The sequence below is a fragment of the Strongylocentrotus purpuratus genome, unplaced genomic scaffold, assembly GCF_000002235.5.
Source record: "Strongylocentrotus purpuratus isolate Spur 01 unplaced genomic scaffold, Spur_5.0 spur5_scaffold_10, whole genome shotgun sequence".
Taxonomy (NCBI): Eukaryota; Metazoa; Echinodermata; class Echinoidea; order Camarodonta; family Strongylocentrotidae; genus Strongylocentrotus; species Strongylocentrotus purpuratus.
This window is the reverse complement of record NW_022145595.1, coordinates 13986922-14011606: the sequence shown is the minus strand read 5'-3', so window position 1 is coordinate 14011606 and position 24685 is coordinate 13986922. Positions and strand designations below refer to the sequence as shown.

Sequence of the window (24685 nt, the reverse complement as noted above, 5' to 3'; positions counted from 1 at the left end):
AACTTCCAGTACATATTATGCTCTACTCCTAAAAGAGACATCTTCCAACCTATCACTATTTAGACCTCACGCCCTTTTGAATTTCCGATTCAAAAGAAACTGAAAATAAATAAATAGTTACAAAAAAAGATCCATGGAAATCGATCGATCTATATCGGCATGGAGCGCTTACCAAACAGCTATTCAAAGCAAATTAGTATTGCATTGGGAAATTGGAAATAACGACACTGCATTACTGTGAATGTCATGGATGTCTTCTATAAAATGGTATTTGGTCAGACCAGTTTTGCCCAGAAATGACAAGTTATCATCAGCATCATGGTTATGGATTGATGATTGGTAGTCAAGGCATTTAAATAGACCCTTCAATCCAAATACATGTTTGCAGCACTTCATTCGGGATGTGTTAATGAAACTTCTACATAACGGATAGTAATGAAATAAAAGCTACATTTCGTCTGGAATATGATGAATGAACAACATGCACATTATGTAATACAATACCTGCAAAATATATGAGAAAACTTTACTGTACGCACAATATTATTTGATTGTGATGCATGTTTATATATAATAGTAGATCAACATTTGAAATAATCATTATGGGAATCTATGTAAACATGGCCTTTTTTAACGTTATCACAGTTTAACCCAAATATAGATATAACTATTGGCAGTTCATTTTTTGTTTTATTTTTGTATTTTTGTATTTATTTATTTATTTATTTATTTATTTATTTTTCTTTTTTTTCTTTTTTTTTTTTTTTTTTTTTTCTTCTTTTTTTTTTTTTTTTTTTTTTTTTTTTTGGGGGGGGGGGGGGGGCATTGCTTTTAACGAATTATCTAAATTATATTATGTATTACGGTTGATTATATGTGATAGACATGATTGAGTAGCGCATTAATAATATTTATAACATACGAATACAAATAGTATTGTGCTGATAAATAATAATTTTCAAAAGTATTCCGCTTATTATGTAGCTATTAAAACATTGCTTCACAATTGTATATTAAACCCAGTGTTTGGTTTAAAGCTAACTAAAAGGCATGTCCGACTAATTTGATAGTTGAAATACATAGATAGGTAAAATAATATTAATAATACAATAATAATGTTTTATTTACCCAAGGTAGCCACTTCAATTATGAAACTGCTCTTCCAGCGGGCCCTGCATAACAGAATATTTCAATACTACCCTTATCCAATCTAATATGCTGAGCGCCTAGCTAGAAGGCAGAAGGTCCCATTGTTATAAGTCTTTGGTATGACTCGGCCGGGGGTCTCGAACCCACGACATCCCGTTCATGAGGCGGGCGCTCTAACCACTGATCCACCATGCCCGGTACAAATTAAACATTCAAAGCGGTGAAAGTTATGAAATTGAGACAGAAGTCGCCAGGCTACAATAATAAAAATAGGGAAAATCGTGGAAAATTTTCTTTTCTCTTTTTTTCTTTAAGATTTATCGGATGTTTAATGTTTCCTGAATAAAAAGAAAGGTGAACAGGATGATGGGAAAGGGTAAAAACCTTTTTTTCGAGTGTATGGTTGCGGACAGTGATGTCTGGCGCTCAAGGAATCTATTTGCTAAGCCACATCCCTTAGCGTCGTAGGCCTGCAGCTAATGTCCTTGGCGGTTCACAGGAACATGTTCTTGAACATATTTTTGTTTACTGTTGTGTCTTGTTGTACGCTTGTTCTTTACAAAATTGGAAATTGTAAAGCTCAATTTAAAACCGGTTGAACAGAAATATAAAGCTTTTAAAAGAGAGAATGAAAACTGAGTTGAGCTTTTAAGTGCGCAATTCAGAAATAAAAACAAAGATTGACTGGTTATTCAAGTTTGAATTCTTATACTTTAAAAAGCGGCTAATTATATAGGAAAAATAAAATAAAAAGGACAGGAACTGTTTCCAGATTACAAGGGCGTGATTTACAATGAGAGCACAAAATACATCATTCATCGCCTGGTCATGAAACATCTTAATTCGTTGCCAGTTAAAAATGAGGTGAACAAGTCAGAGTTAAACAAATCAGGGTTAAACATGTTACTAGTAAGAATGTCTGAGGTAAATTCTGAAGTCACATTTCTGAGGTAGACATGCCAGAGGTAAAAATGGCATTGACAATTATGAATAAGGTAACAAAACTATTTTTTAATGCAAGCAAATACGCACAAACGGACCTTATTGTCATATAAACACGTATGCAGAACTAAACGAAATATCTTTGGATGATAATGGTTTCATTGAATAATCATAGTGATGTCCCCTTTCTCTTGAACTTCTCATGAGATAAACATGAGTGGAATATCAGTTTGGCAGGAAAACCCAGCTACGGACACGTTGCTGGAGTTCTTTAACATGAAGCAACATTCACATGTTTATCGGCGCCTCTTCCACACAACAGTCAGTAGCGAATAGAGTCGAACAATTTGAAAGGGGTAGGTGCGGAGTTGAAATGGAATGTTTACATTTAGTGCTGGTGATCTTGGTTGGGTTACCGCGTTAAAATGTTTCTCTTTCAGGTACGAAACAGGACAAGTTCTAATGAATCCTTAGAGAGTTACCCAAACCCTCACGATCCTCACAATGTGGCTGGTTTGACTCGTTTTGATAATGAAGTACAAGTTCTGGTCTTAATCACAAAGACAAGGGTGAAAGTATAACTTGCACATGTTAGAAAAAAGGCGTAATCAAGGAGGTGTGTCCACAGGTCCTCTGTAGCCAACCGGACAGTTGCACAAAATAAACAATAGGCGAGATTTGTTTCAAAATTCAATTTAAATAGCTCCATCTGACATTCATACACACCGTCTTGGTCGCTCTATTTTGAAACAGCGTCCCTTAGAGCACCACACGCCTTCCCCAACCTCCCTCGGCCATCTTCCCATTATCATCAAAGTACGCATAGACGTGGGCTAATAATTATCACTCGATTTGATTTGATATTTATTTATTTCATATACATCAAAATATAAACATTTACAATCGTATAACTATACATGTATGATAATGGCATGGTATATACAGAAAAGGAATCTCCTTTCAATAGGCATACTCTTAAAGTGACGTCCTTTATCAAATGAAAATAAGAATACATACAATATGAACCGGTGCAAATCAATTTCGAGAGAAAGGAAGAAGAATAGAAAAGGGGCATACACAGGACGAGAAGGGACCAAGAGGAACAGGGGAGAAAGAGAATGTTACATTCATGATAGTATCGAAAGGAGTTCATATATAATAGGGACTTTTAGATTTGCAAGTCGGGATGGTGGCGCGTGACGTCATTTTAATGCACTGGCTTAATAAAAGGGCTTGACGCGTAGCAGTCCACTATGTCAACGTGCAAATCTAAAAGTCCCTATTTAGTCAAGTTGAGCATGTATTTACAATCACATTTTAACAGCTACTATTCATAACAATAGGGACATTATTGGCGTCTGTCCAAGTATATGAAAAAACCTACATGCGTATACATGTATGATTCTTGCAATCAATTAAGTATTAGTTTGACTGCTATTAAGGAGAAGAGTTATTAACTTGGTGCAGGGAGGTGGGATGTTAACTCAAAGTTCCCGTTCTCTGTTTCGCGTGTATATGTGTACAACGTAGACATACATACGGAATACCAATGGTGGCAATTTACAAAACTATTAAGCTATCTCTATATTATAAGATGACGTGGATCCTAATCGAATTGGTTGAGAGCATACACGTGACCTGGCATTTATTTTGCCTAACCCGTAATTTTGATAATGACTGGTCATTATCAAATGCTAATGACCGGTCATTAGTAATGATTATGTTATAAAACATCATGTTATTAAACAAATGAAACATAATCTTATAAAACGAATATTACACATCATTTTGTTCGTGCGTTTTAGTAAGATTACTCACACTCGGTACCTTCAAAAAAATCCAAACACCCTCGGCTTTCGCCTCGGACGTGTTAGACTGTTCCAAAGGTACCTTGTGTGGGTAATTCTTACTAATGACCTCAGTGCTGTGTATTATTTGTATATTATGGGTAACATGTGGTAACATAATTATAAAATAGGAACTCTATAATTACAATTACAATTACAATAAATATGTGCAGGGAGATGGGGGTTTTAATAAAACTCCTATCTTTCTGCTTGGCGTGATTAGTAATACAACTTAGATATATACGCGTGACACCGATGGTGGCAATTTACAAAACTTTGAAAATATGGTATAGGTTGAATGGCAACATCATCATACAATAACATATAGATACATTGCTTTAATATTGCTAATGAAAATGAATAGTGTTGCAAACTATAGACATATTCTTTGTTGGACCCGTTCGGATTTCATAAGAGACTAAATTTCAAATATCAGGGCCGGTGTGCATTTTCTTATAGACTAGTTTTGTGAGCTAGAGCTGTGTTAAGATTATGTAGGTGTGCACATGTCGAGAAATTCAAGTGGGATAGCTATAAATGACAGAGTTCAATCAGAACTTGCCATTAAATGTAAAAATAAAGCAATTGATAATAGTATAGTTTTAAAAACAGGAAGTGTATGCAACTGACAAAAAAAAAGAATTATGAGCTAAGTATGCGCCATGTGTACATATTTGAACAGATTTAGTTTGGAGAAGCCAGATACGATTAATATTTTACTATTTCTTTGCCAAAAACAACGTTACAATACGATATGTAAGGAAATTTAATTGCATTGTAAACAGTAAAAAAACGTGGATTTTATAGCTTCTACCAACCTTGAATTTTGTGGGCAAGCTTTCGTCCACTCCTGTGGACTTTCTCAAGCTAAGTGATCAGTCACACGTTTTCTCAGCGCTGCCTGATGTTTTGCGACCACTGGACTTTTGTTAACACTATATCCTCTCGCTTTAATCGATATAAGTGTTGCCTTCAGAAGCCCTAGCAGACTGAGAAGTAGGTTGGTCCATCCAAAAGACCAAATTCCAAGAGAGGAAAAGACAGGCATTGTGTTCAAGATTACTTGCACAGGTTGTAACAATTCTTATGTTGGGGGAAACGGGCAGAACTCTTAATGAGCTATCAAAAACACAAAAGAGCCCTCAGATTGAGTAACCCTTTCCATTCAGCTTAATAGCTGAACACACCCTCAACACAGGACACAATGTCGGATGGGATGATGCCCTCATTTTTTTTTACTTTGAAAGCAACTTCTGGTCAAGAAATGTGAAAGAGTCAATATGGATTAAGAGGATTAAGCCTACACTTTAGCAGGGACTCTGGATACCCATTGTCACATTTTTTTGGTTCACTGATCGCAAAACACCAGGCAGCGCTAAGAAAACGTGTGACTGATTACTTAGCTTGAGTAAGTCCACATGTGTAGACGAAAGCTCGCCCACAAAATTCAGGGTTGGTAGAAGCGTTAAAAACTACATTATGATTATCTCCAACCGATGAAAGTTTTCTGTATCAGTCAAATAAAGTAGTTGGAGGAACATACAATTTCAATTCATATAATATTTCAATTCCACGTGATGCAGAAATAATTTCTTTCCAATGTGTGTCTTCCAATCAAAGCACTGATCTTGAAAAAAATAGTTTTTTTTTTTTTTATTTTGTATTGAAATTTCATCGACCTTAACATCGAGTGTGCATCGTTTACAGAGGCATTGTCGTTGTCTAAAATGTATGTCAGTAGCATCACCAAGGTTTTTTCTGAACCACGTGGATAGTGTGGGCAATTAAATATTCATGGTTTCAATAAGTGTATCGATTTCGTGGTTTGAGAGAAAAATATATTAGTTAAGAGCAGGCATAATGTGGCTCCTTGCGGCACACCACATTGTATTTATAGTATATCAAAGTTTTCATTGTGAATGGTTGTAAATTGTCCGCGGTTAGAGAGATACATTTTAAACCACTGAAAAGCTATTCGTCTTACTTAATAACATTGTACTTTATATAAAATAATCTTATGAAAAAGAGTATCGATGGCTTTTGATAGTTCCATAAATACTTCAAGAACATGGTTCTTTATTTAATAAGGAATTTGCAATTTTATCACATAATTCAATGAGAGCCTTTTCCGTGGAATTATTTTTACGGAATCTATATTGATGCATACAAACAAATTATTAGAGTTTGTTACAGACAAAGGGATATTGGTCGATGATTACTAAAAACTGAAGCCTTTTGCTGGTTATATATTAAAATAAATTCCGCTAATTTCACGCTACTTTGAAATATTGCAGATGATATCGACATATCAAAGATATGGGTCATAGGAATAAGGGTCATTGTTTAAACATTGTTTATGATTCGTTGACTACTGTATATTGTTACTACCTTCCTCATGATCTTCTTATTTACTCGTGTTAAATTGCGTTTTCCAATATTTCATTGAACTAAAAGAAATTTTTACAAGGCTGTTTCAGATAATGTTGGTAAGTTACATTAGTTCATTGTATCTTAGAGGCTTGATCAGGACCATTTGGTTAACTTAGAGTTGAACGCATTATCAATTTCAAAAGGGTTTTTATACAAATGTCACCACTTTTATAGGTTCGTTCTTTATTACAATATACAGTGCGTCCCAGAAAAAACGAAACCGAGAAGTATCGATGTTTTATCATAACTTAATCGCAACCATAATTAATGAATGATACATATTTGGAAAGCTTAGAGTCTCCTCATTCATGTGATTCTACTCAGATAATGCATATTTCACGAATGAGTGATTAAAAGCAATTTGAAGGAAGGAAACCAAAAAGACATTTGGCGGGCGGTATCTAAATTTCGAAGAAAAATTCACATTTCTAGAAGGTTGAGTTTCTGCCCTTTCATATGACACCTCAATCAGGAAAAATGAGCGATGAATGACAAAGTTCTGTTTGTTTGAAGTAGCCCTTACATTTTCATAATTTTAACAAACGAATTCGTTTTCACTGGGTGCCTGCCGTAGCAAAAAGCAGATTTGACAAAAGACTTAACTCCGTTTCGTTGACAATCAGCCATGCATGAAGGCTCTCGTCTACGGCTGATTGTAAACGAAACGGAGTTAAGTCTTTTGTTAATTTCGTTTATTGATACGGCAGGCAGCCAGTGAAAACGAATTCGTTTAATAAAATTATGGAAATGCAAGCACTACTTTAAACAAACAGAACTTTGTCATGCCTTGCTCATTTTTCCTGATTGAGGTGTCATATGAAAGGGCAGAAACCCAACTTTCTAGAAATGTGAATTTTTCTTCGAAATTCAGATACCGCCCGCCAAATGTCTTTTTGGTTTCCTTCCTTCAAATTGCTTTTAATCACTCATGCGTGAAATATGCATTATTTGAGTAGCATCACATGAAAGAGGAGACTCTAAGCTTTCTAAATATGTATCATTCATTAAATATGGTTGCGATTAAGTTATAATAAAACATCGATACTTCTCGGTTTCGTTTTTTCTGGACGCACTGTATATATATTAAAGAAATATATCATTGATTACTTTTCAGGTCGATGACAAATTGCCTTTTGCGTTGTCTTTGTTTTTTGAAAAATGTTCTTTATTAGAAGCTCTTAATATGGAAATCAGACTGTTTCGATATGAAATTCAATTCGATTCAATTCAATTTATTTCCACTTTGAAAACAATTCAAATATCATGACATATACATATGAATAATAGTGGCGCTCGTTTAGGAAATGTTCTCGTTAAAATTACAAAACTGGGTGTACTATGAATAACGCCAACAACATGAGTTTTATAATTTCCAATGTCTAGTTCAATAAAGGATTCTGCATTTTCTTCAGAAATAAGTATACATTATGTCTTAATCTAAATTATATAGAATTTGTCAATATAGATTGCATCATACCTTCTCTATTTATTTTCCGGTATGTATGCAGAAATGAGTAATTCCAAACCTTTAGCAAGGAAAGTGAATATTTATGCAGCCATGTTTCTGTGATACCAATGACGGAGAATAAATGGGATAATTGACTGTGTAAGCTTTCTAGTAAATAGGTATTAGTTTGTTAAGCTTCGTTTGTTTACATTGTGAAAACTGCGTTAGTTAACACGAAATTTGAATTCATCATCGAACTCTCAAGGTAATAGTGGCATTCATGTATGGAACTTGGTTCGTATAAGATATCATCTATAATTAGTACAGAAGTTTACTATTTAAGTACATGAACATGTCCTTGTCATACTTGGGGAATAAGGTTGAAAGAAGATGTGAATCCTACTCGGTTTAGTTCTATACATAATGCAATATAGTAGACAGATATGGGGGAAATATTCATGAAATAGGTGTTGTAACTAGCATCAATAAACTTATCAATGACTACTAAGTACAGCTCAGAACGCTCGGGATACTGGAGCACAACAATTAATTATAATTACGTCTTGATTTAACTACTATAAACAAGAGTTACGCATGTAGATAAGACATCCCTACAAAGGCAGATACATATAAATGAAATTAGTAAATATAGATATTTGGAAGAACAAGATGAGCAAGTCAAGTTACTACGAAATGTAAAATGTAACAATAAACTAAGTTCCTTTCATGGAATGATTAGCAATTTTTCTATGCAATAACTATAGTATGAAAATAAACCGTGTGTCGTTGTACACTTTTGTGTACATATATGATAGCAATGTTAAGATATGACAAATTAGAATGCTACAAAACGAAAATAAAATAAAATAAAATTTCCACAGATGACAATACTTAAAAAAGCTGTTAATTATGCGGTGTCCGTACTGCTGCCCGTCAAAATCCATATCTCCTATATAAAAAGATCATTTTGAAGAAGCTATCTTTCCGGTTTAAGTTTGACTACCTTTCACTTAGAGGGTTCTCCCGCTGGCGACGGCATACAATCGTTGATGTTGCGATTAAAGGCCGCGAGTTGACCGCCCTCTGATGTCCACTTTCCGGCCGAAGAGGGTTTACATCGCGATACGCTGCTTGGGACCATTTTATTTTCTATTATGAGTTTCTGCGATGTAAAATGGTACACCTTCAGCTTATCGCGTTGCTTTAAAATGATAGTGTGCTTGTCTTGATACGACGGAAGTTTCACAAGCATTTGTCTCGGCGTCCTGTCATTGGCTCTCCCGTCTCGGTGGGCTTTCTCCATTGGTAGGGTTTTGTTGAAGTGTAGCGGTAACAGCTCGGTAACTCTTGTTGGTGGAGATTCATTCGTTGTTTGTAGCAGTCCAATCATTGTGATGTTGTTCTTTCTCGAAAATCGATCCAACCTATTCTCTGCTCCGTGTGGTTTTTGTTAGTTGCACACCAAAAGTTTCTACTCACTTATCTAGATCACTCTTTTATTCTTAATAAGCAGTGTCTTACGATTCCCAAGATCCGTTGTGCGGTAAGCTCGAAACTCTCAGGCAGTCTCAATATTTGCTAGCGCTGGAGGTCCTGGGCATGCCCAGAGCCTGCTTGCTCTGTGCTTAGGCATTTCCCCGAGGTAACAAAGTTCTGTAGGCATTATTGATATTCCAATAGACATCCTTAATGCGAGGTATAAACGATCTAATTTAACTCATAAATGATCCAATATTCCGTTGAAAGTGGTATTATCTCTTAAGTCGGCAGTTCAAACCAGATTAATCCAATACATTATGCGAAAAAAGTAGAGCCCCAGGTTGTCACGTAGAGGGTATTTGGTCGGCCTTTGTTTCTGTTGCAGGCATTTGGCATTCATACAGCTGAATAAGTTGATCTAGGAAGAGTAAAGGTAAAACAAAAAGGCAATCGTGTTCATTGATTGTATAGAGCTGATATTTCAAACTCTGACATTTTACCCCTGACAGTTAAACTTCTGATAATTTTCCTTAATGCGTCTTTGAACACAAATCAACGAAACAAACATAACAAATTATATTATATCACTTTTGTTAAAATTTTTTTTTTTTTTTTTTTGTTTTGTTTTTTTTTTTTTTTTGGGGGGGGGGGGGGGGGGTTTATATACAATATTTTGCTTTGTAACTAGCTAAAAATGAACACTCCACGGATACAATTCCCTTAAGTAGACAGTCATTGATTTAATATTGATTTAATTTGTGCCATTGCATATTAAAGGGTAGGTTAAATCGAAGAAGGTTATAGAAATTTTCCGTTCGGAAACATTCAAAGTAACGATCATTATCAATATTAAAGCGGTAATATACGGCCCCACTTTCGCACTTGAAGAGCTTTCTGAACACTGCCGAGATTCGTGACGTCACGCAAATGACCAAATTAATATAAGCAGACGATGTTCCATAGCAATGCACACGTTTTAGTGTTGGTCGCGTCGTCTCCTCTTTTCCCTTAATTCACCAGTGTTATTCTAACTGTTTGATTTGTTGCCTCACTCTACATTTCGGACATGTTTTTATTTTGATGAAATGCATAAATGCATCTAAATGTACAATGGTGTCTTCGTTACAAGCCATAGTGAAGCTACATCTGATTTCCTTCATTATTTTTCAAACGCTGCATTAAATAATAATAATAATAATAATAAATCATTAAAAGTCATTAAATCCTTAAATCACACGGCATTCACACAGCTGCGGCGATGGGTTACCCCCCCCCCCCCTTCCCTCCTCCCCACCCCATGCTCTACAGTACAGACACTATGTACCAGAAAGAAGCAGTGTGTGAAATCCCTCGGGGGTCACAGCTCTTCTCACCATCTCTGTTTTTCCTAAGGAGACAGCACTGCTCCTTGTGGCACTCAACCACTTCCTCGTTCTCTTCGTCTGAAGAAAGATCACCATTGATGTCCGACAGATCAAGGTATTCCTGTTCCAGATACGGGTAAGAATATTCATTCGATAATAAGAGAAAATTATTTTTGCGGATAATCATGATAATAGATAATAGATAAAAGGCGTATAAACTAATGTGTTGAGTTTACTTCTTTTTCACATACTCCGGGCATACACTACTACTACTACTACTACTACCACTACTACTACCACTACTACTACTACTACTACTGTGAGGAAATTAACTTAATATTATACGTACTGATTTTAAACGAGTGGGTAGTGTCAATTTTGATTATATATAGCATTCCTCTGGAGGAAATGAATGTACTTGCCATTGTTTCTTCAAGCATTTTCTCGAACTGCAAACCGAGTTTCTCGAAAGAAGGCCGTTCTTGTGGATCATCCGACCAACATTGCTTCATTATTGTATATCTATATCGGAGATGGAAACAGGGAGTGATGACGAAGGAGGGAGAGAGATGGGTAGACAAGGATGCAGAGAGAGAGAGAGAGAGGGAGAGAGGGGGAGGTAGACCAAAGAGGAACAGACAATAATTGATATAAAGACTCATTAAATAGTTTTTGTTTCATCTCAATATCATTTATAATGTATTGATTGACAAATCCACTATTTAACCAAATCTTTATGACCATTAGTTTAGCAAAAATAAGACAAAATTATTTGTCTATAAAAAATCAGACACGAAGTGTAATAAAACAATTGAAGTCAATATGTATTTTTCATGAATTCGTTATTCGCTAAAGAATAGGAAAATAAATGGCCAAATATTTTGAATTCGCCCTCGTACCTCGTTTTTATGATATTCACTACATTATGACAATTTTTTTTTCGATGTACACAAAAAACCAACAATTCCCCAAAATATTTACGCTCATTCTAAAAGGCTTTCTATAAAAAGGAACACTCATTACTGTTTTTTTATTTTGGTAGTTAGTGTTTTATAGTGGAAAATTCAGCTTCAGTAATAAACGGGTAACAATCACTCATTTGATAATTGAATAAGTTATGATAACCCGTTTCTTGCTACAATGTTTATGTCATATTTGCTATCTAACCAGATGATACATTGTGAACGTGGGAAATATTTATTACGGATTGAGGTACGAACAATTCTTCACTGCACTCTTCTGGTCTATCCATCCTGTAGCCGTCCCGTAGTAGTTGGCACAGTCTCTCTGCAGTAACACCAGGGTATGGAATGGCCCCTGTTCAAAAAATGGAGAAAACGAATGAACAATCATTGCCAATAGTGATTTCCCGCATTTGTTTAAACAAATATACCAATTTATGTGCTCGTAAAAATGGGAAGGATTATGATGAGAAAATTAAAGGAAAGTAACATTTTATCGGTATGCCATTACTGTTGTGTTACTTGTAGCTGATGACATGTTGACTCATGGTGCATTATGAGGCGGAAGCTTTATCAAGCATAATCTTGTAGGGGACAACTTTGTGACTAAGGAAAGAATCGTCCATAAATGATATATTGCTGACTTGATTGATCGAACAAACAAAAAGTTAATCGTGACAATGATAATGACAATGACAATGACAATGACAATGATTTTTTATTTCTTTAACGGCCCCTTCTGGGGCATGGAAGAAATACAGTTGAATAATTATATAATGTTCAACAACGATATTCATATAGATTTTTTTTTTTTTAAACACACACAGAAAATCTTTAAAAACAAGAAAAGCTTTGGCAGCGAACAACAAACAAATGAAGGCAAGCTTAAGGGTATAGATCTACTTAAAACAAAATGAATTAAAAATAAATCGTCACGCTGTGAAAATATTTGTTTTTTATTGATAGAACGTTAGACTGATATTTCTAAAACATTGGGGTATGTACTTACCCATCGTTACGATCTCCCATAATAAGATACCGAACGACCATCTGAAAAATCAATAATTGTAGAGGAAAGGAAATGATAATACACTTAAATATTAAACGAGCCATCCACAGATCGGAAGAGAGAAAGAAAAGTAGAGAAAGAAAGAGAGGGAGAAAATGAAAATGGGAAAGTTTGTGTTTGGATGGCAGAGTGGGAGAGAGAAAGAGAGAGGGGGATTGAGTAAAATTATGCACGAATTCTAAAATTGGTTTGAAAATTTGTATAATCATTTTTAAGTACAGAGGCAGAATTTTGTTAGGGTCTTTAATCACTATGCCAGGAAGCACGTGTGGTTCAGTTTTGTTTAAATGGTTTATTTGTGGCACATGTAATCAGTTAAAGAATTTAAGGTAAAGATTAGCATGGAATTCTGGTACATGACTAAAATGTTCACCGTTAAAGTGATTATACTTACACATCACTTTTCACTGTAAATACGTTATCGTAGAGGGCTTCCACAGCCATCCATTTTACTGGAAGTAATGACTGAGATGGGAAAAAAATTAAAAGAGAATACGATGGTTATATTTTACATTTAATCAATGCAATGGTGTAATGAGGTCAGGTCAGGCCGGGTTAGGTCAGGAACCCGTTTCACAAAGCCTTTTTTCAATGACAAATTACAAAAGTCCGTGACAAATCTGCTGATAACCAATCAGAAGCAAGGATTTCAGTAGCTTATAACAAAAACTGTCATTTGTCACTGATGACAAGTTGTGTGAAACGACCCCCCCCCCCCCCTGGTGTGATCGGTGGTATAACCGACTCCCTCACTCTCTCAGAGGGAGGAGGGTGAGTAAAGCAAAATACAGAATACAAGAAAAGAGAAGAAGCTTCACAGCTCGCCCTCAACGTCTCCGTTGAGACTCGCCTGCTGGAAGCAACTAACCTAGTAGGTAGGATTCTGAAACATTATAGGGCGTTCCCCGGAATTAAGCGACGCGCGTCAGCGGACACCAATTGGCGTGGAAAGACGATAGGCGGCAGAGGTTGTCTGACATGAGGAAGTAACGAAGGACACCATGGGTTACAGGAGAAGAACATAGAAAAAAAGGAGCAATCATCCTGGAGAAGGTTAGGGATCGACATGAAATCGATATGGGTTGGACACTTGGAGATGGCTGATGAAGGAAAATCAGGAAATGACATTGTGATACAATGAAGCAGATGACAAGGAAGGCAACAAACCTGTTGGAAGAAGGACAACATTAAACAAAGTATGTGGGATCTGAATATGTCAGCGGCACAAACAGGGAACATATATAAGAGTAGAGATTGAGGATTTAGGAAACAACCCTTGTTAAGGAACGACGGATCATGGAGTAGTAGATGGTGATTTTTTTCAAAGGAGAATTTCAACTTTCCCAGACACTGAACTGAATAGCATATTAGCATTAGATGTCGTCAATTAAAACAAGTTTATTTTACGGGGTATTACAGTAGAATATATTGGCTTAAGAAAATAACAATAATCCGGTAACAAGGGATAATGAATAATAAACTGAATCTATAGAATTTTTAAAGCAAATAAATTGTTCCGTCGTTTATGTAAATGTAAGCTTTTATTAGGTCAATACGAGGTCATCATCTTACTTTGTATATTTCCTCTCAATGTCAAACCTTTCTTATGCTTTTAAAATGTGATTTTGCTTAACCAATTAAAATCACAATATTTACCTTGCTTTGCCTCTCGTACAGACCCCTTTCATAAACATCACGAGTGAGACCAAAGTCGGAGATTTTCAACAGAAGACCCTCGGCTACGAGTACGTTACGAGCTGCTAAATCGCGATGAACAACCTGTAAAAATCAATCATTATATTGCTTTTTAAAACATTGTATTTGCCTTTTCATTTTCATTGATAACGATGAGACACAGCTTTTGAAAACCGCTAACAAGCATATACTTCGAAAATGGTAAATAAAGCTCAATGGTTATATATATATAACCCTGGTTGTTCATTGCGAGGCAGTCTGTCCAATAGGCATGTATAAATTCAGCATGCTGTTAATATTTTTGTGATAAAAGGGTATGTTGTGGCTTAATCATTTTTGAAAGTAGTGTTACCTTTCAAATAGCAACTATTTGAAATGAACAATCCAAACTTTATATATTAACAACAGCTTAAGTTGCCGGATGCCTTTTTGTAAACACTGCCTCTTATTGAACGATGAGGGTTCTATATTCACTGTTTTTAAAGATAATATGTCCCTTTTGCAGGCAACATCAAATTATGTAGAACTTTGCAGGAATTATGAATATGTCATGTATGTCCTATATCTGTGAAATTTAAACGTTAGCAGTGTCCTGATATTCAAATTATGCAAGGAAACCGGTTTACTTGCTAGACTTCACTGGCAGACACTACTGAGTGTCTGACTGGCCTTTTTCATCTTTGGTCTTAACATACATAAACTGAGCTGTAAAAGGTACATGAGCATTGTCTACATCAATAACCCACTTCTTGTAATGGCAAAAATTAAACTGAGTGAATCTTTGCGCAGCATAAAACGTACGACCATTCGGTACAATGGTCTGAAAAAAATCAGACTATTACTTACTTGCTCTATAGCTCCTAAGTCGATTCGACAACTAATAGTCGTTATTTTCCCACTTAAAGACATTTTCAAGCCCCCCCCCCCCTTTTTTTTTTTTTAGGAAAGCTTTAAATTAGTATTGTCTTTCAAATGCCGTTGGAATTTAACCTTTTTCATTTTTGGGGCCTGCAAATGGGACATGGTACCTTTAAAGTTAATGCCTATTAATTTTTGTTTGATATTGTGTATGGCAGGTTAATCGTTAATGCCTTAAATTCGAACGGTCTTCCGCTGAATTTGTGGTTTGCAGAAAATTCGCCGGATTTAAAAGCCACCAGGAAAATTGAGCGTATTTTTCGTTTGTAATCTACCCTGTCACATATTGGGTGTAAAAGTTATTAGAGATCCCCCGATGCCCGTCAGTAAACAAACGGGGGTCGGGCGAAGCTCGCCCAACGTAAGGTCGGGCGCCGTCCGAGTTTCATTCAATGTTCATAAGGTCTGTCGATGCCCGCCCGATGCCCGCCCGACGTGCGGGCGATTTCAGGACTCCAGGGCGACTACAGATGACGTTTTCTTATACGCCATAATGAAGCTATAACTCATTCCTTTATTTATTTAGTTTTTTATAACGCTGTATTTTTACATCAAAATAATACATTGTTCCCAATCTACAGTGAAGCAGCAAATCAAACAGATTCTGGTGAAATAAGAAAAATATGTAAACAGAATAACGATGAAACCTATTCTAACAAAGTGTGTATGGAACGTGTTTGCTTATGCTAATTTGGTCCTTTGAGTAAAGTCACACATCCTGCCGTGTTCGGAGAGCACTTCGAATGCGAACGTGGTGTGGTATTTTATCGTTTTAAAATTGACATTCATCGTTACTTTGAATATTTCCAAGCGAGGAATTTTGATAGCCTTGATTTATCCTAACCTTTCCTTATGCAACGAATCAAATGACATCAATAATCATTACACCTCTACTTTAAGGATACATCATGTTTGTATAATGAAATGTAGCTTCAACACCAATATTCAAAAGTAGGTTAGGTATAAGTCTCGAGGTATAAGTGTTGCCTACAGTACATTACGATTTAAAAAGAAATGCTGCCGAGTCTTTATCAATGCATGCAGGATGATGAATCAGGAAGGACTAAACAAGTCATTTGACTTCAGGAAACGAGTGTGAAAGAGCATGGAGAAATAATGTCCAGTCCAGTAAGTAAAGAACAAGGACAATTTGGACCTTTTGTTCTCTTTAGACAATGGGTCGTCATGGAGCGCTTGTACGATACGAAATTCTTACCTTCACAGAGGTCCATTTCTTATTCTAAGCTTACCTTCAGAGATGATATATAATGCATCCCTTTGCATATTTGCCAGGCGAATGAAGCGATTTCTTTGAATCCGATGTCAAAGCGCTTTATGACATCTTTTCCCCGGGAAAGTCCGGGAATACTGGACGATTCGTTTGATATGGAGTATTCAGTGTACAGCGCCTTCTTCCTGTTTAGCCTGAGAAACTCCCGAAGGCATCCATATTTGCAGTACTCGACTATCACACACGTCTCGAAAGGGTCTTCCGTAAAAAGAAAACGATAATTTTAATATAACTTCATATGAGCATAATACGATTGAGTATTCTTGACTTTGTACAAAACGATTGAATCGTTCCATTGAAAAATTTCAGCCATAGAACAATCATGTGTATTGCACAATTCTCTGTCTGCATTTTATTAGCCAATATCAATATGCTTCTGTCAGAAGGGCCACTGAATATTGATTGGTGGGAGGGCATATAAACCCAAAATCATGGAGAAATTATAATGAGTACTATTATGTAGATCATTATTAAGAACATTCTATCATAATCCCGCTTCATTCAGGTATGTTATGCAAATAAGGAATATAGGTAAGAGCTCCTTTTAGAATCGGTTAAGTATTTTTGAAAGTATTTTATTTACAAGATTACGTTTCAAGTGGTCAGCACCGGTCCTAGATAGTTCATTTCCTGGCATAATTATGATGCATTCATAGAGATAAATGCGAACGTTAGAAGTCGTATTTTTAACGAATTCAAATCAATAAACTACGCTTATGTCTTTAAAAGGAGTTAGGATTCATTTGGAATCAAACTTCATACAAGATGGGGGACCAGACAAAATAAAGGTATTTAAAGTAATTAAACAATAAACTAACCTTTTGGAATGCAGGCACCAAGAAGTCGAATAACATTTGTATGGTTGAGTAGTTTCAGCAGCTCGAGCTCTGTAAGCAAGTCATGTAGCTCAGCGGAGGTGGCAGTATCTCCTGTAAATGTCATAGTGACAGCAGAAGCATGAAAAAATACCACAGTCAAAGTGATATTCTGTTAAGAAAATCAGTTTCTGCTCTAAAACTACGTGGAAATAATCATTGCCGATTACTAAATAAACCACCTAGAGTAGTTGCCTTGACTAATTCAGACAATTATATTTTCACTAAAATTCACTGGGTAGGGAGGGGATGGGGGCGGGGGGGGGGGGGTAGAGATACAGGTGAGGATTGTATGAATGAATGAAATGAATGTATTAATTGTTAGTATACTTGTTTTAACCTTGTGGAAAACGAATGGTAGTAATATTATAGAGCACATATAAACAACAATTTATTTAGGGTTCAAGCTATATTTTTCTCTTTTTTCCATGTAGTTTACGAGAAGAGTCATATGATAATGTTGGCCTTTATGTGGATTTTCGGATAGTGATGCTCAAGGCCTTCACTTCATACAAATGCAATCGCTTTAGTATTGATCTAAAATATATATTTGTCTGCATTTTACTCTGATTGTTAAGATTAATGGATTTTGTCATCTTATGAAACCTAAATAAATATTAGGTTGGATTTCCCCTTTGATTTCTTGAGAGTATTATTTTGTTCAAAGAATTGTCTTACTTTTTAGCATCTTCACAGCCACCGTAGTGTAACCCGTATGTCCTCGTATACTGAGGGCTTGAGCTCGGACAACTCGACCGAAGTGACCCTCGCCAAGCTCATCCTCGAACAACAGCTTGTCTAAAGGAAACTCCCATTTGGAGTCCTGCTGCAATCACAAACATATAATTAAACACGAGAACTTTAGAACAAGAATGAGTGTGAATTAAAGACATTTTGAGAACAAAAAAATATATATCATGAGGAGGCAATCTCAGTCAATAAAGCGTCTGACTGTGGAACCAAAGATCGTGGGTTCGAATCAGAAGCAGGTGAATGACTGATACCTGTGTTGTTTGTTAACGTACCCCTCTCCTGTGTTATACACGCGGAGTGGGTTATAGTGGAAAACACTCCGTTCTTCTAAGAAGATTTTGACTCGAGGCCCCGTGTAAAATAGAGTCACCACCTCTGCACGTTAATAACCCACTGCACTAATCGTGTCCAATATTAAAGGGAAAATATTGGTGTAGTGGTCCAACTGCACGACCCAGTCAATTATCTCGGGAGTGACCCGAAAGATCAACACAGTTATTCAGTTCACTTTTTCCTTCAACAGACGCAGGTGACGCCAAATTCTATAATAATAGCGATGCAGTTGTTTACTGAATACCTGCAATTTTTCATATTTACATCGTATTCCCTTATGTAGGTAATAGCTCCTGGTTTTCAATTCGACACAAATAGTTCAAATTAAGTGCCGTACCTCGTGCTTGTTATTCGTAATTTAAACATTTTAAATGTATTCGTTTTCTACTACACATTGATTTATCCTATTGTCACCGGCATTTGCTAGTGATATTTCCTAAATATATAAATGAAACACCATTTAACTCTACATACGTACTTCGAATCGGCCTTTGAATCCAAACGACCTTCCTGACGTCATTTCATCCGCATATTCTGCCAGCACCATGCTTGCACGAGTCGTGTTTGGGGCGTCGATGGGAGGCTTGAAGATGCTGGAAGTGTAGGCCCGACGTTGGTGGCGCCTCGCCCGTCTCTTGCGCACCGCCAAAATGATCGTGATGAGAGCGGTGAGGAACACCCCTGCACAGACCCCAAGGTAGCACTCTGGTCCGCAGAGCTCGTCCCCTGGATCCTCCTGCAATGGAACTGGCTCCTTCGTAGTAGTAATTGCTGAATAAATTAAATAAATGTATTAATTTTATACTCAGAATAGAGTTTTTCCCTTCTATTTTGAACACTTGAACAAACAAAGAAGGGAAGTCAGAAAAAGTTCGGTCCCGTAGGCTGTCAGTATAATGGCCGCTCTCGAAGCTTGCTAGTAGGCCTACGAGACCGACATTGTTGGTTTGACGAACATTGAAAAGTAGTTGTTGGTCGGTATTATCGGGGTTTCATTCTTTTTTAGAATATTTAAACCTTTCACTTTTTTGTATTAAAAAACCAATATTAATTATGCCTTTAATAAAGTAGAATTGTCAGCTCCATCTGAATGGCAACGAATCACCCTGCAGTTATATGGCCGGCTATCTTGCTCCTTTTATAAAACTCTCACTAGAGTATTGATCACACACTCGCTGCTGGAAGTTACCCTAGTATAATAATGACGTCATCACAGATAAACTGGGAACCGTTTTACAAAGCTTGTCATTAGTGACAAATAACAAATGTCTTTGTTATAAGCTACTGAAATTCTTGCGTCTGATTGGTTATCAGCAGATTTGTCACTGATTTTTGTCATTTGTCATTGAAAAAATGCTTTGTGAAACAGTTCCCTGGTATATGATCTTACATGGAAACCTGATGATTGGAAGTGTAGGTCCCGCTGGCTTGCCAATAGGAGGTGGCCTTGTGTCGGCTCCCATGCACATGCAGCCTCCCCCTGCGTAGCACCAACACGGACCGATGGCTACTTGAATACCTGGTAAGCTCTTGTTTATTGGTCGTTGGAAACCGTCCGGACGTGCTGAAATTGAATTGGCATGGTTTCTTTAATGTGTTTACTTTAGACACGTTAGTAATTGTTTCTTGGTTAGGGAAATACATAGGAATGTAAAAGGTTAAATTGGAACAAAACGCACATGAAAACAATTATCCTCATAATCCCATACCAATCTGCATTGTCTTTTAATGATTTTCTACGCTCTGTCTCATCGAATGTAGATCGTTTGAAAATATATATTGTTACATGGGGTCAATTTGAAATATTATGAAAATATCAATCATTTTACAATATTTGCGAAAAATAAGAATTTTAATATAAACAAGAATCCCCCTGCAGTTATTTCAAGATGATAACAAAGATAACCAAGTTAAGTTTTTGCTATGCAATAATGTAGTGAAAATACATTTTAATGCGCATTATTTCCCTTTAATGGTATAATCTACAATTTGCATCGCCTCTATGATGCATTCTTAGACCCGTATTTGTATATAAATACCCACAGGGATAAAAATCCATCGCATGGACTTCCTTTCCCTACAAATGCAAGACGCATCATTTCCACAAACAAAACAAAAAGTGATTAGTTGTGGTCTCATCCAACAGCCCAATACTCACTGGTGCAGTCTTGAGGGCAGATGTCATTCCTATTCTCCATCTCGACAAGATCGCATCTATTATCCGGACAGGTCTTCACATCGGGCGTACAGGTGGCATACAGAGTGGACATGGCCCGCTGCATCCCACCACCCCTCCAGGAGCAGTGACCATGCATTGACCCCATACCGCAGTGGGTCAAGCAGTCGGCTCGGTTACGATGACGGGAGCAACTGTCGCCTTTGTGACCATGGCCACATAACAGCATTAGAAAATATCGAAACACATCATTGCTTTGAACAAAAAACGACTGTTAGGCCCTGTTTCATAAAATTTGATATCAATAACACGTTACAAGCTACTGTTATAAGCTACTGAAATCATGGCATCTGATTGGCTGAGGGCAAAATTTGTGATAGAAAGTTTTATGAAACGGGCCCCAATGCTAGATTTTTTTTTCTCATTAGAAATAAGAAAGAAATACAATTTGGTAAGCATTATTAGCATGTGACCGAATTCTAATATTGTTAGTTGCATATTTATGCAGTCTGGATTATGTTTCCCAAATTACATGAAAATATATTTAAAAAGGGAACAATTCTTTACCTATATTCCCCAATACATCAATATACATGTATACACCCCTTCATATGGGCATATATCGCACAATACACAACAACCCATGCTTAACATCATGGGATTAATGATATGTCTATGGGGGTCAAATTTTTGAAAGATAATAATACATCTGGATTTATATTTGTATTATTGATACAGAATACCGTCTCTAAGCGCTTTACAGATATGAATATAATCCCGGTCATCAGATTCATTTACGCACAGAGTGTACGTTTCCACTCCCTGTGAAGTATTCTTATTATTATGGTGACCGTGAGGGCATGAGGCAATCATTAATATCACAAAGCTTATGTCATTCTACCAGGGGCTGTTTCACAAAGACTAAGAACGACTTTAAGTTGGACTTAACTATGGCAGGCCGTTCATGCCACTGTTTGCTCTCACCATACTGGCATTGGCCTCCCAAGGGACGTACAAATCATGGTCCCAAGTCTACAGAATTAACATTTCTTGATAATGAACGGCCTGCCACAGTTAAGTCCAACTTAAACTGGATCTTAGTCTTCGTGAAACACCCCCAGGTCCCTATTTCTCTCCTAGTTATGGAGTGGCAAATAAATATTAAGGTCTTCCCGAAGGTCACTAGTGCCGAGCCGGGGATCGAACCCACGGCCTTTGCATATCCAGCCAAGTGGTTAAATCTCTCGAGAACGGTTATTATTATTATTGTTTTTTTGTTTTTTGGGGTTATTGAAAACCATACTTTTAAATGTCTCCCAATATCATAATTGTTAAAAACAAGACTTACTTACCTACCCTACAAGTTTGCAAATCTGAAATTAGAGATAGAGAGAAAAAAACAGGAAAATCAATATGCAGGCAACTCTAATACAGTTCATAAGTCACGTAAGAGCAGTGCAATTATATAATTATATAACACGAGTGGGTTTTTCCGTCCGGTCAAACACAACAATCGCAATCCTACCAACTTTAATAAAAGCAATGTATTGAAATAATTATCTATCTTCCTTAGATATGAAACTAATCTCGATAATTACCCAACACCTGATATGAATATAATTCGCCGGTACAATATTTTTTTACAATGGATGTACATGTATCCTGGAATGATTCGATCTAAGACTAGAATAACAGTTTATTATCAAGATACTATTAACTGAGGGAATTATCATTGGAATATTATGATGCTGGAAAATTTACTAGCAGCAAATCTGCATGTAAATATTCCCTCCAACTTAATGCTGAATCACTTGAATGTAGATTGTTTTTCTTCAATACTTAACCTTCTTTTTTAGAGCAAATTTTTCTTTACTTTCATTAAACGTTTTACACCATCATCTTTTACATGCTCGTCGCAAAATTACAAATACGTAAAAATAGGATGAGCAGAATTAGATGAATACAAGGAGGAGAAGAACAGAGGAAGGAGAAGAAGGAAGAGGAAGAAAAGAAGCAGAGGATGAGGAGAGGAAAATATAATCATCAACCACAAATCATTTTATTAATACAAAACAATCGGGGATTGTTTACCTGTCTTTTCAATGGTAATCGTTAAATTGATGATGATTCCGGCATTAAGAACATCTCCAAGAGATCCGCACTCCACATACAAGGTAACATTGCGTGGTGCAATGAGCCTCAATGCAGTTCTGTTTGTGACGTAAACAATGCCCATTGTTTCTTGCAACTCAAACATGGAGTGCCAATATTCTTCATTGACGAACCGGAGAGGGCGCTTTGAAGTGGAGAGTGCACTTGATAGGTCAACAATCTATGGCGAAATTGATAAACAATACTGATCATTATTATACTAAAAGAATAATAATGATGATAATGAAGTATTTTTTGAGTATTTTGAGTGATAAATTTGCTAGAGATACGCAAACTCGCATCTAAACCGTGCATTATCACTTTTAGCCGTGAGTTATCACTTTTTGATAGGAAAATTGTGTACACGGTAGGCGTGGTAAGAAAGAATGATGCCAGGTCATGTGGTCATTTGACCAATATTGCTTTAATTCTTGAACCAGTTTCACAGAGTAAAACAAAGATATGTTTTTTTTTTATACGTCCTGATATTGGGTTATTGACTGCAAAGTTGCAATTATTTGTTTACATAACACGGACATACTTTAAATATGAGTTGATTTAATGTAACTGGTCGCGTGAATGATATTGACATTTGATATTTAAGTGATCTATTCAATCTTTTCACAAACATCTATAATCACCTAAACCATAGACCAAGCTCGGTAGAATTATAAGATGTATTACTATTAGATTTTATGAATTAACATTGCATATGGTTCAATTTCATTAAAAAAACACACTATACTGCTTTTTCAGATGTAAATTTAATAGGTTGACAGTTAAATCTTAGATGCTGAATAGTGAAGTAACTACTCACAACAATTTCATCCATAAAGGATTTCATCGAGACACCGCACCGATTGAAAATAATATGATCTTCACAGACCCACATGTTATGAATTTCCCGTTGTCCCCCTTTAAAATTAATAAATTCTTTCAGCACGACACTTAGTGATTACACAAAGGAGAGGAATACCAACTTTTGTATACATTATGCAACGCCGTGAGGCCTATATAAAGTCCCTTTTCCACAAGGATTTACCCGATGATTGCCTGAGCACGGAAAGGTAAAACGGAGCAGATTTATTGGAAATGAAAGACAGCAATCCTGATAAAGCTTACATTCTCGTCAGATGGGATGGAGGGGGGAGCACAAGCAAAACAAAAATATATTTTAACGAAAACTGCCAATAATTTTAATAGTACACTATGTCTTTTCGAATGTGTCCTCTACACTTTTCGATATGATGATTTTTTTTCTTCTGAGAGAATGTAATAAGTAATGCCTCAAACACCTTTTTGCCATAAGTTGACATGCTTATATTACTCCCATATTAACCGTCGCTTGGGACGTAGAAGAAGTAAAAGTAGTGGAAGCCGCATCATTAATATTTTTATCGGTAGTAGTAGTAGTAGCAGCCGCGTACACAGGGGGGGGGGAGGGGGTTAAACCCCCCCCCTTACAATTGTTTTATGTGTGTATTATGTGTGTATATTTGAGCAAACCCCCCCCCCCTTTTTTTTTTTTTTTTTTTTTATTAACCAAAAAAAAATTATGTCAATGGCTGACCTAACAAAAAGTTACCTTACCATCATTTATTTGCTCACATTAAGTTTTCTGAGGTTAGCCGGTGTCAATATTGCAATTAAGAAATATAGGTTATAAGGATATGGACCTGTATTATAGGTTGTGTAGTATAACATTATTCGAACCACAGGGGAGTTTTTTTTCCACTCGTGATCATTAATATCACCCCTTCAGAGGTAAGGAATTTAACAAAATTATTATACACCCTACCAGTAC

The 24685-nt window shown here is 36.4% G+C and overlaps 1 protein-coding gene across 1 annotated transcript in view; it reads right to left on the bottom strand.

The window, feature by feature from the left end:
- Positions 1–10997: 10997 nt before the first annotated feature.
- LOC105437406 (proto-oncogene tyrosine-protein kinase receptor Ret-like) overlaps positions 10998–24685 on the bottom strand; it is a 30821-nt gene continuing 17133 nt past the window's right edge. Inside the window, exons 6-19 of the mRNA XM_030980125.1 lie at positions 22822–23062; positions 22083–22103; positions 20713–20931; positions 19945–20118; positions 19033–19325; positions 18147–18294; positions 17412–17522; positions 16553–16791; positions 14346–14468; positions 13084–13154; positions 12630–12670; positions 11879–11975; positions 11081–11180; positions 10998–11006 (exon numbers count right to left, since the gene is read on the bottom strand). Of these exons, the coding sequence (XP_030835985.1) occupies positions 10998–11006; positions 11081–11180; positions 11879–11975; positions 12630–12670; positions 13084–13154; positions 14346–14468; positions 16553–16791; positions 17412–17522; positions 18147–18294; positions 19033–19325; positions 19945–20118; positions 20713–20931; positions 22083–22103; positions 22822–23062 (1887 nt within the window). The remainder of the gene's footprint in view (positions 11007–11080; positions 11181–11878; positions 11976–12629; positions 12671–13083; positions 13155–14345; positions 14469–16552; positions 16792–17411; positions 17523–18146; positions 18295–19032; positions 19326–19944; positions 20119–20712; positions 20932–22082; positions 22104–22821; positions 23063–24685) is intronic.